The sequence below is a fragment of the Carassius auratus genome, unplaced genomic scaffold (assembly GCF_003368295.1).
Source record: "Carassius auratus strain Wakin unplaced genomic scaffold, ASM336829v1 scaf_tig00036687, whole genome shotgun sequence".
NCBI lineage: Eukaryota > Metazoa > Chordata > Actinopteri > Cypriniformes > Cyprinidae > Carassius > Carassius auratus.
Window position 1 is genome coordinate 3,194 of NW_020526329.1, and position 14,682 is coordinate 17,875.

General features: G+C 37.6%; 1 protein-coding gene across 5 annotated transcripts; it reads left to right on the forward strand.

Moving 5' to 3' along the window:
* Nucleotides 1–858: 858 nt before the first annotated feature.
* Nucleotides 859–12,752, forward strand: LOC113082677 (probable E3 ubiquitin-protein ligase RNF144A-B). 5 transcript variants are annotated; one of them, XM_026254218.1, is made up of 10 exons: nt 859–1,107; nt 1,396–1,476; nt 3,403–3,482; nt 8,466–8,619; nt 8,998–9,102; nt 9,203–9,263; nt 9,809–10,019; nt 10,712–10,859; nt 11,776–11,865; nt 12,318–12,751. In XM_026254218.1, the coding sequence occupies exons 3-10, from the start codon at nt 3,460–3,462 to the stop codon at nt 12,447–12,449; spliced, it is 924 nt and encodes a 307-aa protein (XP_026110003.1). In that variant the 5' UTR covers nt 859–1,107; nt 1,396–1,476; nt 3,403–3,459; the 3' UTR covers nt 12,450–12,751. The 5 variants fall into 5 exon arrangements, with proteins under 5 accessions (XP_026110003.1, XP_026110002.1, XP_026110005.1 ...); XM_026254221.1 differs by having other exon boundaries at nt 860–1,107; nt 3,403–3,447; nt 12,318–12,749; XM_026254219.1 differs by having other exon boundaries at nt 1,032–1,107; nt 1,329–1,476.
* The last annotated feature ends 1,930 nt before the right edge of the window (nt 12,753–14,682 follow it).

Consider the following 14,682-nt stretch of genomic DNA (forward strand, 5'->3'; position numbering starts at 1 on the left):
TATCACATTAGCATGTAGATTATTATGCAGACTTCCAAAACAACTAACATCTGGAAAAATAATATGCTTTACATGTCCTGACATGTTCTGCGGTGTAGACAAGTGCGTTTTTTTTTTTTACTGCAGCATGAATGAACTAAATCTTCTGTGACGTTGCCACATGCTGTAATGTAAGCTTATCAGCCTCATACTGACACCTTGTGGCGATAAATGGTACTAAAAGTACAAGACGTGCCAAATTTACAGAATATAATCATGATAATAGCATCAAAAAATTCTCTCTCTATATATAAATCGACCTCTAGAATAAGAAATGTGCATAATTAAGGAAACACAGATGAAACTATATCATTTCATATTTACATTTCAATTAAGTTAAATTATAGTTTATCTAAGTTCACAGTAAATTCCGTGTTTTTTATACACACACACACACACACACACACACACACACACACACACACACACACACACACACACACACACATATATATATATATATATATATATATATATATATATATATATATATCATACATCTGATAAATTGATACAATCAGTCAATACAATTTCAATATGACTTGGAGCAAACTTCACTCGAAATCTTTTTAATAATACGTAGACAAGTCTACTATTAAAAATTTATTTTTTATGAACTATAACTTTTATTTACTGCACAATGAATTTTGGTGCTCTCATGACGTCTCATGCAGAGGTCAAATTAGGACAGCTCCGCTGATCCGGACAAACACCAGCAGGTGGCAGTTTCCGCTTGTCTTCCGGGTATCTACAGCACTGCGTGCGTCGCGTCAGCAGAGGGCGCCCACGAGCGCAGCACATCAGCAGCCGCGCGCCTTCGAGCGCAGTCAAATGACGCCTCTCCAGAGAATCACGGGGACCAGTCCGACCCTCCGACCTGCTGATGTTAATTAGGGCAGAAAACGCTTCCCTGATAAAGAAGTCTCTTTCGTTGTTACGATTCTGTGCGATATGTTTTTTTTTATTTATCTGTGAATAATGTGGACGTATAGGAAGACATTGTGCTTAGTTGTGCATGGAACATGAATATTCTTATAACAGATTGACAGCAAAAAGATTCATCCTAAGGTAAGCGGTGCATGTAACGTAACTGTTAGTGTTATTATTATGTCAATGAATTGAGCAGCGTATTCACTCTTCGTGGGAGCCATTCTGATGTGAAAGCAGTGATTTGTGTTTGTTGCATGCCACCTTGCATGCTCTATTTGATAATGTACTGTAGCTGCTTTTGACGCTGTCTTGTAATATACTGTGTATATTTTAAATGAATAACGTTACACAAATATCAGCATATCGTCAGGATGAGCCGATTCATATTCACATCCAAGGAAACCATATCTTATCTTGTCTTTGGAGGCTGGGGTCGTAAAACAACAGGCATTCCCTCTAAATATGACCACCAGTGGCTTTAACGTACTGCAATAAGAACAGTAACATGTAAGTGATTGTCATTACTTTGTTAAACTTAGTTTTGTTTACTGAATGCTAGACCACTCTGAAAACAGATGTGATCATGTGCCCCCTATCCCAGGATATAGCTCAGTCAAAACATGACCTTTTACAATGTTTGTGGGAGTTTTTATTAATTATTTGTTATATAATGCAATCTGTTGATTCAGTGCAAGAATATGCTTCCCACACTGGATGTTTAATGCACCAGGAAATCAGTTTGATCAATGTGAAATAAGCATTTGTAACAACTATATATATTATTTGATTTCAGCTTTATTTTATTTAACAGGTCTTTTAATTTAATTAGTTTTGGTCTTAGTTAATGATAATTACCCCACCTGTAACCACAAATGTGGTTCACATCCAGCTTACACAAACACAATTTAATTCAGATTTTATCAGTCTGACAATAATTTCTTCCGATGCTCAGTCCACTGTAGAAGAGCAGGGGTGAGTTGGACATGTGCCCTGTTCATGCATATAGACTCCAACAAAGCCTCTCAGCTTAGTTTGACTCAACTAGCAGCCACATTTGTTGCTTTTTTTGGTCTGTGGCCAATCAGAGTGACCCAGATCATGCTTGATTTGAGTATTGAACTCTAGACATATTGTAGTGTCTTTTTATTGGCAGCCAGTTATGAAATGAATTACATATTAAATTAAGTGCTCTTTGGCAAGAATGATGAATCTAACCTGTAGTCGTGTGTAAAAACCTTTTATTAAAAGGGATTGAACACTTCATTGTGAAAACGTGCATTCATTGATTATAGGGTTAGTTCACCCAAATATTAAAATTATGTCATTAATAACTCACCCACATGTCGTTTCCAAACCCGTAAGACCTCCGTTCATCTTCGGGACACAGTTTAAGATTTTTTTAGATTTAGTTCAAGGGTTCCCTGTCCCTCCTTTGAAGGTGTATGCATGGTATACTGTACATGTCCAGAAAAGTAATAAAAACATCATCAAAGTAGTCCATGTGACATCAGAGGGTCACTTAGAATTTTTTGAAGCATCGAAAATACATTTTGGTACAAAAATAGCAAAAACTATGACTTTATTCAGCATTGGCTTCTCTTCCGTGTCTGTTGTGAGCGCGTTCAAAGCAGTTTGTGATATCCGGTTCGCGAACGAATTACTCAATGTAACCGGATCTTCTTGAACCAGTTCACCAAATTGAACTGAATCATTTTAAATGGTTTGCGTCTCCAATAAGCATTAATCCGCACTTAAGCTGTTAACTTTTTTAATGTGGCTGACACTCCCTCTGAGTTAAAACAAACCAATATCCCGGAGTAATTCATTTACTCAAACAGTACACTGACTGAACTGCTGTGAAGAGAGAACTGAAGATGAACACCGAGCCGAGCCAGTCAACGAACGAACGATTCACTTTCACATTCAACTTTAATGCATACACTTTCAATGGAGGGACAGGAAGCCCTCAAACTAAATCTAAAATATCTTAAACTGTGTTCCGAAGATGAACTGAGGTCTAACAGTTTTGGAACGACATGAGGGTGAGTTACTAATGACATAATTTAAATATTTAGGTGAACTAACCCTTTAACGTGAAGACTGATGCCTTAAACCTAAATGTGGATGTTCAGACATAAAGATAAAGATAGGGAAAGTTGATTGAGCCGAGTGACATTACAGCAGTGGGCTGAGCATGAAAGAGCGGCATTAGTGTCTACCATAGTACAGCTGGTCAACTCTGAATGCCCCTTTCATGAAATGCATAGGGACTTCCCATGTCCGGAACAAACTGTGGCTGCCAGCTTTCAGTCTTCCTGCTTTATACGCACACACACACTATATTACATCAAGGATTTATAGGTAGGTGAATTTTTATTGACTCTAGAATTAATAGATTAGCCTACTAATGTATGTTTTTTTATGAATTTTCAGATCTGGGAGCTGTTTATCATCTCTTCAGTTGGACAAGAGACTGAGGTGACTCACTGCATGCTGATCACCAACTTCAGAATGTGAGGTGTATTGATGTTTAGTGGAGCATAATATCAGCCCACATCAGGGGTGTCGGATCATTTTAGGGCATTTAGGCATCTGACCGGACTAAGCATCACCTTGAAGAAATGAGAAAAAATGCAAAATGTACTAGTGTTTTATTTGAGGTCCTTTTATTTTGAATATTTTTTTCTGAAAGCCATCCAGGTTGGGCTCCTTCACAGGCCTTATGTTTGACCCCCACACATTTCGTGGTTCTCTGATTCTCTCTGATTTTGTTTAATAGTCACATGATCTGCAGGTAAACAAATAAAGTATTTCATTTTTCATTTATTTTACATTTTTAAGGTTTAAATAATTACTTCAGCTCACTTATGATTTTAGCTTCTTCATGAACCCCAGTTTGGGAAGCCATGTCCTAGATAGAGGACTGTTAGGTACAGTACAGGTACAGCTTCCAAGAGTTTGGTCTGGATAGCATGGGTTCACTCTTGAGGTTATGTCACAGAATTGTAGCTTTTCTGCAATAAAAAAAAAAAAAAAAACATTCCCGATATCAAAAGAACAATAAATGGCACTTGATCTGAAGTGAACATATCAGTAGAAGGAATCCCAATGAAGCAGGTTAATCTCTGAGCTAATGAGGCCACAGGCCAGTGACTTCAAAACAGAGATTACAGATTCACCAAAAAGTAAAAAAGTAACCTACTTTCAAAACCTTTGGACACGTTTAAAGTATTGATTTCTCAAACTTTGTAGACCACTATGAGAACAAAGTATAAACAAAGACCAACTTTCCTGCATATGTCTCTGTATTCCTTCTGTTGACATTTGTTGAATGAGAGATAATAGGTGTGCTTTTTGAACTGCTATAAATCCTTTGATCCCAGTCATTCAAATAATCTGTTAAATCCACTTTAGATCATGTCGTCTACACTGAAATGGAACAAGCCCTGCAGAGATTCACCTCTTGAGCTTTCCCAGTGCTTTCTGGTGCACAGTGTGATTTATCTCTTTTACTAACACTTACTAATGATGTCAAATCCTTGTTTGTGAGATTAGACTTCTATAACGCATGATCTTACTAGCCACATCTTCTCACTAAATGATTAAACCAAAATATTAATAATGGAATGATGCATGGCACATTGGTGTGTGCATATTTTGCTCAAGATTTCCTTTCAGTGTCATCTTTTATTATTATTATTATTATTTTGAGAAAAAAAAGTTTTGTTCTGAATTTTCTTCAGATGAACAGGAAAAAATTATTTAGGATATTACTCCATGTAAAAGTAAATTTTGCGCATTTTGGTGTAGAGAAGCTTTTTTTTTTTTGCATACAACAGACAAAAACTTATCTTGTGCGGACCGTTACACTAGCTCTCATACAGTAGCATACGTCTGTGCTCCTAGTCGTGCATATGCTGGCATGCATATGGCAAAAACAGGAAGTGTTGCTGTTTCTTTGGGCATAGCTCACATCCTGTGCTTGGCAGGAATGCTCTGCTCCCTCTGACTTGTAGACTGCCTTTCAGAGATGATTTCAGACCACACTGTTCTTAATGAGGAGGATACATGTTTTTTGCTTCAGAATTTGTCTGCTGTCTATTCCCACATCGACACACTTCTGCGCAAATGTTTTTAACATTTTCTTAAACAATTAAAGCAATTAACTGTTCCCCAAAAATGAAGATTCTGTTAGCATTTACTCAGTCATTTTGGTCTAAAATTGAAAAGTCAAAAGGACTTCAACTCTGTGGTTCAGTTTGGTCGTAACAGCCCACTTGATTAGAAAATTCCTTTGAATTGAAACATGATAGTGAGTCAGAGTGATTGCTTTAGAGGGAACTGTTCGACCTCAGAAGACTGTTTCAAACAGACAGTGACTGAAAACATTAGCAATATATTTTATTTTTGTCAGGCACTAGGTTCCATGTCCAAATAGCCAAGTTCATGAATGGACTGATTGTATTTATCAAGTTAATGTAAAAATCTCTTTCTCTGACTAGCACAGTTATGCTTGTTTAAGTGTTCACAAACCCCTCCTTCGTAATGTAATCCAATTAAGCAATTAGCTCAGGGATTTCAGTATTTTTGCTGACACAAATCAGAAGACCTGCAAACAGCATGTGTGTGTTGAGCACCCTCAGCCTTATTTAAAGTTTAGCTGTGAATGGTTTCAGCACATTTAGGAGTTTGATGCAATAGCAGAAATGAAAAGTGATACGGAGTGAGTTGGTATAAAAATGTGCTGGACTCTTTCTGTCCTTATCTTGGACCTGATGAGGAGTTAATTGTGCCAAACTTCTGTGCGTGATCCAGTTATATAGGGTATTTCCTGACCTTCCCTTCCTAACCCATGGAGGAAGAGCTCCAGATGTGGATAGTCGTTGTCTAGATGAATGCACAATGGAGGTTTATAGGGCTTCTTTCATGCCTGTGATTTCCTCTTTGAGTTTGGGTGTGGTGGACATTTTTCTGGTAATTTGTTCCTTTTCATTTAATTTGTTCTAGTTGTTCATTTTTGGATCTTCTGTCTGAGTGCTTTGGTCATTGATAGAGTGTTTTTTCAGAGGCCTATTGTTTATTTCTTTTAAGAGACTGGTTCCTCTGGAGGTTGCATTTATTAGCTGCATATGTCATGTAAGAAAATTAACCTTTATATCGCAGAGTAAGACAGAATTTACAGTATTTCACACCAGACAAGGAATAGCAGTCAATTTTATTATGGATGCTTTGCTTTTCTTAAATAAGACATCCAGCAGACACCATTATAACAGCTGAAGTGTCATTTCTGCACCACTCATTAATTGTATAATTGGCTTTTTAAATAGGTTGCATCAACACGTCTCTGCCATTGGTCATACAAGCGGAATAAAAAGAAAAGGAAATTGCACTAAACTCTTAACTCTAAAATGTGAATTTATTTTGCATTCATGTTTACTCAACAGTGGACTTGGTTTAAATATGCCATTGTTTTCATTATGTCCTAGTTATCATGAACAGGAATTTGTCTTTATTTCCTCATTGTGGCTGCATATATATTTCATCATTCATCAAATCAGAAAAAATATAGGGTGGGACTGCTTAGCATGAGGATGTTGGGCACCAAGTCCGACAAGAATCCAGAAGCACCCCTGCAAGGAAAAACAGACAGCATCCATTGGGTGTTTACTGGATTGTAGAAAGTGGCCATTGCGACTACAATGGACAATTGTTTCATGTGAGTGGCAGATTGAAACTTGCCTGGACATTGGATAACCTTATTGCCCAGCCCTTGCACCAACATAATATAGTTGCTCCTGATGAGATTTGATGTATTAAGGCTATACTGCAAGAATGTGGCTACCATTTTTATGTTTGAGACAAACTTTGGTAATCGAGAAATATCTATTTGGTAGTTGGGCAAACTCTGCAGTCTTTAATCACTCAGTGTTGTATTCACAGTGATATATCACGTATATGAGTTTGATGCAGCGTGTTTGTCATAGAAAGATGTCTTAAATTGCATTCTCTTCAAATTATCAACACTGCCTCGTTTGCTCTGGAGAATGAGCAGTTAATGAAAGACTCCATATACACCACAACATTATTTTTTTTCTTCATTTGTGTGGTACACAAGGTGATGATGTCAGAAAGAATGGTGATTAGCACATCAGCACTGTCCTAAGATGTGCATCATACAAACACTGTTGATGTCTCACAGTCTGCCTTGGCTTCTACCCAACATCTCACTAGGGATGTTTGTGACAGGCAACAGTCATAAAGGACAGAATAATTTCACCATGGACACATGGCTTTATATATGACATATGAGTTGCTGTGTCTGGTTAAGGCTGTGTGGGTGTGCTGACGGAGGTGAGAGGCCCAAACAGAGACGAACAGTCTGCTGAGAGCCCTTTGCTGTTTGGGCTGTCGACTATTCCCACCACAACACAATGAGATACTGCAGACACAAGCACATGAGTCTCCATCTGTCTCCACCTACACGGATATCTGCTGTGGGGAAGCGTACGAACTAGACCATCTGAATGTTCCTCAACAATTAATTCTATCAGCTTGTGATGGTTATTTGGTGGAAGAGTGAATCATGTTACATTTTAGTAACTTTTGGTACCAAAGTTTTGCTGTGACCTATGTGTCATGTGCTTTGAAAGTTTGCACATAATGTATTTTGCAGAGGTCTGTTTGTTTTTAGCAGGCTGCTCTGTGTTGCTCATACTCTCTGAGGGAGTCTGTTCTGTAGGGCTCTCCAGCAGAGACAGTCATTAGTTTTCGTTGGGTTGCCTGGCAGCAGTACTGGGGGATATTGACATACTTGTCATTGACTGATTGGACAAGCCCTTAGCAAACTGCAGAAGCTCTTTAAAGGGAAAACTCTTGTGGCAGACCAAACAATTTAATAGATAAGGAGTGAGGTACCCCAAATCTTTGTCATAGTTTAAGGGGAAGTGTCTTTCCCCCTCATTATATTTTACCTTTGTTGTCCTCTAATGCTCACTTAAAGTTAATCTTTACAAACACCGTTAAAGTAATTTGTGGCAAATCTCAAAATTAATATTCATTTCTTACTATTCATTATAATGTGATCATCATGAACTGAAATTAAAACTATTATTAAATATTTTAGGTCATTGAAATGAAGCTGAAATAGAATAAAACGAAATAAATGTTGCCTAGGCAGCTACATGAGCAAAGTTTAAGTTCTAAAATTAATAAAACCGAAATAAAAACGTTTAATAGAAAAATAAAAATAAATGTGATGTACAAAAACTAATAAAAATGACGAAGCATAAAATATATAAATAATTTAAAATATTATTAAATATGTAATAGTATATTATTGTATTAAAATGTAAAAATTTTCGTGATGGCTAAATTCACTTGGTACATTTATAATTGATTTATATATATTTTTGTTTTTTTAATTTATTTAAATAAAACTGTATGATATTTATTAACTGCTTTAGCTGTTTTTTGAATGCTTTCTGTCTGTATTTTAGTGTCCCAGATCTGTGCATCATGAGCAGTTCTCTCTATGAACCCAGCTGGGACGTGGACCTGGCGCCCCTTCTGTCCTGTAAACTGTGCCTGGGAGAGTTTCCCCTGGAACAGATGACCACCATCTCCCAGTGCCAGTGCATATTTTGCAGTCTGGTAAGGGCTGTGTCTTCAGTAGTGTGCAATCCAGCAAATTACTTGACTGTCTTTTCACAAGTGGGAATACAGTAATGTAAATACAAACATACAGGAGCTAGTGATCCTTTTACTGTTATATTTTTTTCTAAATAATGACTATAGAATTTAGTATGTGCACATATAATTATATACTAATGCTTTGATAGTTGTTTTAATCATGCATAAGCTTCTTGAATCTTGATGTTGGTCAAACTGGTCTGTTCTCTGCGAGCAGGTCTTGAATGTTGTCTCAGCAGAATGCTGTGATGGATTGTGGGCGGAAACTTAACCAGAGGCAGCATCCGTCTCTAGTTTTTTTCAAAGATGGAAAAAAAAATAAGAATTTGTCTCTTACAGTGTTTGAAGCAATATGTTGAACTCCTCATTAAAGAAGGCCTTGAAACAGTTATTAGCTGTCCAGACTCTGCCTGCCCAAAACTGGGACATTTGCTGGAAAACGAAGTAAGCTTGCTTAAAATAGTTTAAATTATTAAGACAGTCTCTCACCCACTGTCCCTTGCTTCTATCTTGCTTAATTAATTTGAGTTTTTTCTTTATGTAGATTGAGTCTATGGTGGCTAACGATATCATGCAGCGTTATAAGAGACTCCAATTTGAGCGAGGTGAGTTTTCCTGAGAGTTTCATGAAGTACAGAGTTCTAATTTAGCTTTAACACCCTTTTTTTCATATCTGTTTTAAGTTTTTGTTATTTGCTAATGTGCCTCTAAGAAATGCATTGTATTTGAAATTAATAATGCTTCATTCTTGTAAGATGGGTAAGGTATTTTTTTATTTTTTTTTTTTATTTTTTTTCTGTGAGTTTTGCCATGTCTAATATAGTATTTTAACAGCTACATCTTCAACAGCAGCCTCTTTGAAAAGCCTGCATCAAATTGACACATTCATAAATCTTTTACACAGAATTGTGGAACATAAAGCGATCATAACATTGTTAGAGGTTTCATTCCGAATGAGATTTTTTTGCATCTTAGTTTTTTTCCACTGGGGAGGAAGTCCTTTCAACATACAAACTTACAGTGTGTTTATACATCAACCTCTTTTGTCAAAATAAAATTTGATACCTCATGTCAAACCCGGGGAAAATGTAAATGTAGATCAAATCAAACAGGTCATCATTTCTAATATGCTGTTTGTTTTTCCTTGCAGAGGTGCTTCTGGATCCTTGTCGGACTTGGTGCCCATCATCTTCATGCCAATCCGTGTGCCAGCTGAATGAATCGGAGGTGCAGTTGCCGCAGCCAGTGCAGTGTCCTCAGTGCAGTCTGCTTTTCTGCTCCGCCTGCAGGGCAGACTGCCCCACCGGCCACACGTGTCAGGAGAGCGTGCCAATTACCACCTTCCTGCCTGGGGAAAACGGGTACTAGTGTACTTTAGACCCTCAGCATCAAATCATGTAGCATTCACAGCAGAAATCTTGTTTCTGTGGGTGCACCTCGTTGCATAAAAACAAAAATAACTTCTTATGTTGATTTTAGATTCTTTTAATAGGTTTCTCTCCACTAATAAAAATCCAGGTTACAGATATTATTGAAGTATCCTTCAACAAATTATGCATACACTTTTTAGGAACTGACTGGTCTTCATTTTAGTAATGTTTCTGTTTGGATTCCATCTAATCGAAGCAAAAACATGGTAGAAATTACAACATTCAGCAAATCAGAATATTAGATTGATTACTCAAGGATCATGTGATGCTGAAGACTGGAGTAATGGCAGCTGAAAATTCTACTTTGCCATCACAGAAATAAATTACATTTGAAAGTGCATCAAATTTTAAATCGAAATATCACAGTTGTACTGAATTTTTTATCAAATAAAAGCAGCCTTGGTGATCTTACAGACTCCAAACTTTTGTTTATACATATACTGTATTTAAAGCATGTTAGCAAGTAAAAATGTTAGTGTCATTTAAGTAATATTTCAGAACATGATAGAAAAAGTCATTTCTTTAGAATCACACTTCAATGTAAGAGATATTCAAATAGGCTTGATGAAACCGTACGTGAGACTCTGAACCATTCTCTTGCATGTTCATCTCCTCACTTTCAGCTCCAATTTCAAGAGTGAGGGGGACGAGGCTCCGATCAAACGCTGTCCTAAATGTAAAGTGTACATTGAGAGAGATGAAGGCTGTGCCCAGATGATGTGTAAGAACTGCAAGCACGCCTTCTGCTGGTACTGCTTGGAGTCATTAGATGTAAGTTTTCACTTTGTTGTTCTTATTATTTTGACAAAGGTCATACTATTTACTGTATAAGCAGAACTTTTATTGGGATGTCTTATTTCATGTCTTATTCCAGTACAGTTGTGCTTGGTGAGACCAATATATTGTTGGAGTTTCTAAGTGCTGCTTCTTCATGTAACTCATATTCATCTTAATTGTAGAGTTGGCCATTTTTTTTCAGTTTCTCATTTAAAAAAAAAGAACCTCTAAAAGGAATAGCTGGATGAGGTGAAGCTGATGAGATCAACTGCAGTAAACTAAAGCCCGTTCTATGACATCCTTTGAAATGAATCAAACGTAACATTACAGCTTCTATCTGCACAAAAGGTTGCTATTGCAAGTAAACTTAAGCTAAGTTACGTGATGTATCCAGAGTGTAATTCCCACTGTGGATGTGCTTTTCTCATAGCATCGGCAAGAAAAAAAAAGTTATTGTAATAATGTTACGCCTAATGTTGAAAAGAATAAACTAAAGATAAACAATAAACACAAAAGGACACAAATGTACACATGAACTTGAACATGCTAGTTTGAAAGGGTAACTCTTCCCATAACAACAACGCTGATACACGGGCACAAAGAACTCATAAGATTCTATTACAATCCTGTTTTCATTGTAATGCTATTTAGGTGACAGACTGGCGCTGCACATCTTGCACTTACTCAAGTGATTCTAGACCTTTCACTGATTCCAGGATCACTGTGACCTTTCAAATCCAGTTTCACTTTAGAAGTCATGCTGTCTAACACTAACAAATCAGACCTCATATACCACCCAAAATAACCAATCAGAAAAAGAAGGAGAATATGTTTTTGAAGCAAGGGGAATCATCTTTTTCATGCACATAACTACTTTATTGATGCTAACATCTCTCCTTCATCTCCTCAGGATGACTTCTTACTGATCCATTATGATAAAGGACCATGCCGGAACAAACTGGGTCATTCCAGAGCCTCCGTCATCTGGCATCGTACACAGGTATGTACCACATGAGCATATCCCTCTAGACTGCAGATCTGAAGCTGACCCACACAATTCACCTGAAATAGCCTTAAATCTTCTAAAAGCCAACAGCTCATGATTTATGTTTCTATACTAGGGAGATGTTATGTTTATTACAAGAGTGGCTTATGTCACACTTGCTAATGCCTTACTCTATACAGCACACACACAAATGTATATATTCTCTTTACTAAATCAGTATCAGTAGCTCTAGGACCGACGCCAAGATACGATCAGAAAACCATTACTGCCCCCCTGTGGCTGAATGCGATCTGTTTTGACATGTCAAAGAATCACAGACCAATCTATACTGGTTTTATAATTGGCAGGAATGTGCACATGTTGTTTATCTTTTTGCTCTTTTCTTTTTTATCTTAAATGTACTTCATTTTTTCCTCTCTCCCTGGATCTGTCAACTCTGTGCTCAGGTTGTTGGGATTTTTGCTGGCTTCGGTCTGCTGTTGCTAGTGGCCTCCCCTTTCCTTTTGCTGGCCACCCCTTTCGTGCTTTGCTGCAAGTGCAAGTGTAAACGCGGCGACGATGACCCTCTTCCCACCTAGAGCTCCGATTCAGCTTCAGGAGTTGACTTTCCTCTCATTTGACAGAGGATCGGCTGTGATCCTGTCTTGTTCTCCTGAGCACACTTTGCAGGTGCATTGGTTAAAGACTTATCTGGTCCGTGAGATGGCACTTTTGTATATGTTGACTTGCATTGAAAGGTGTAACAGAGGAGCAGAAAAGCTGAGAAGCTGACTTGGATGAGCCACTGGAGTCAAGCAGATCTGTAGTGTTTGGAAGCAAACACTTTTGTTTAGTTTTTTTGTTCCATTGTCTTGTATCTTTTCTCAGCATCACTTTTTCTTCACTTTATTTGGTATTAAAGTTGACTAAGCAATTTTTTTGATGTTGTTTATCCTGAGATTCCTTGACAGGAATACATTTCTTAGCAGTGCTTTCATAATTTTCTTGTAGCATAGTCACATAACCTCAATATCTCCGCCGTGTTTTTTTTCTGTCTAATTGCGTATACATGCTGTAGGCCGAGGATGTTTCACTTCTGTACCTCCAGCAGAGGATCTAATCACTCTGCCACTTTCTTCTACAGTATATGCTTAAGCTCTTTCTTAGGACAGTAAAACATTGTTCTTCCATTGAATCTGCTCAGATACTGTATACGCACCATAGATGTAGCAGACATGTCACCTGATGCCTTCTCAAAGCTTGTAGGCTTGGGTGTTGCTGAAAGATTTTCTGTTATCCTGGTATCAGACAGCTGGTCACATATCAATCACTGTTTATAACCGAGCTGTCACAAATGTTATTCACTTTGCGAATGATGTCATCTACAGATACATTTTGTTGTCATAACAAACGATGGCTTTTATTTCCAACCCAGACGGGTCTTATCCACAACCTGTTGAAGATCCAAATACAACCTGCATTACCATGTGCCTGCCAATTTAGGTCAGAGTAATCAGGCCAGTGAGGCTTAACTTCTTTCTTTTCAGATCACTCTAGAAGTTGTGTATTTGTTTAATTTATTTTTTGAAGTAATACTTTTGGGAACAGTTCGCCAAATGTAATGTGTAAGCCCACATGTTCATTGTCTAGCACATTAATAACTGGTTGATGACTAGGCCACATCTAGTTTTTGTTCTTGTTCTTTGTTAAATATGCCTTTTATTTTTGTATGTCTTTATTTTTAGTTATTTTTTTACTTTTTGTAACGAACTGTATATGTGTGTTCACATGTTTTTCAAATTTAAATATATTATTATGCTTCAATCCAGTTGTTTGGCTTTTCTTGTGTTTTAAAAAAACTCTTTACGAAGTATAAAAAAAAGATAATTACTTTTGGGCAGAACAGTATATTCTAATGTAATGTTGTACCTTTTCACAAAGTTGAATCTCATTTAGATTTAGTGTTTGTAGATTTAGCATTCAGGTCCTGGGAAGTTATTTAAAAGTTGCAAAGTCGTGATGACATGAAGGCAAGGCATTGTACCTTTTCACTTTCCGGGCAATCTTGAAAACGTAGTTCCTGTGTAACTGAATAAGGAAATACCTAAAATCTCAACAATTATTTTATAGGTAGAACTTCCTTTACTAGAGCTGCCATGTTGGACGCTTCACTTTCTTCCATTCTTTGGAATACAAATGTGGCACATCTCTGCTAGCCTACATAAAATCTATTTTAGTTAGCAGTGTTATTTACATGAGGACTACAACCATAGACTGATTCAAGCACGTAAACACAGACTGGTCGTCTTTTTTGAAATTCATGTTTGAAATTCAATGCAGTACGCAGTTTACATAAAGGGTTTAGAACTACTGTGTTCCCACTTTTCAAATGATTCCGAATCTTGACATAAATCCATGTGAAGTCTCACAATAAGTTCCGTAGTTTTCCATGCATCCTAAATACTCTATCAAACATGTCGACGTCCATCGTGGCTGACCGAGAAGAGCTGCTCTCGCGGGGCCAGTGGGCATCTGCCTCGACTCGCTACACTTCACCCTCTAGCATCATATATTCACGCGCCGCTCCCCCCGCACCATCTGTGTCCACGCTCACCAGCGGTTCACACACGAGCTCTGGTGACACTCAGGACGGGCAGAGCAGACCACGCTACAGCAGACTGCGGAGCACTACGCTGTGCCAACACGTAGGGAAGTGAGAGCCAGGAGCACAGCTGTCTTCCTGTCATTACACTCGCTTGGATATTAAATTAGAGTTGTGAGCATTTGTCCGGAACGCTTGTTTGAAGTTCCAAGTAAAGGTTTGCTTCGACA

Bases quoted from the DNA above. Each gene is read 5' to 3' on its own strand.
- LOC113082677 (XM_026254217.1), top strand. From the start codon at position 1,055: ATGGAACATGAATATTCTTATAACAGATTGACAGCAAAAAGATTCATC. The intron at 1,108-3,402 runs GTAAGCGGTGCA...ATGAATTTTCAG, and splicing joins GCAAAAAGATTCATCCTAAG to ATCTGGGAGCTGTTTATCAT. The intron at 9,264-9,808 runs GTGAGTTTTCCT...TTTTCCTTGCAG, and splicing joins GAGACTCCAATTTGAGCGAG to AGGTGCTTCTGGATCCTTGT.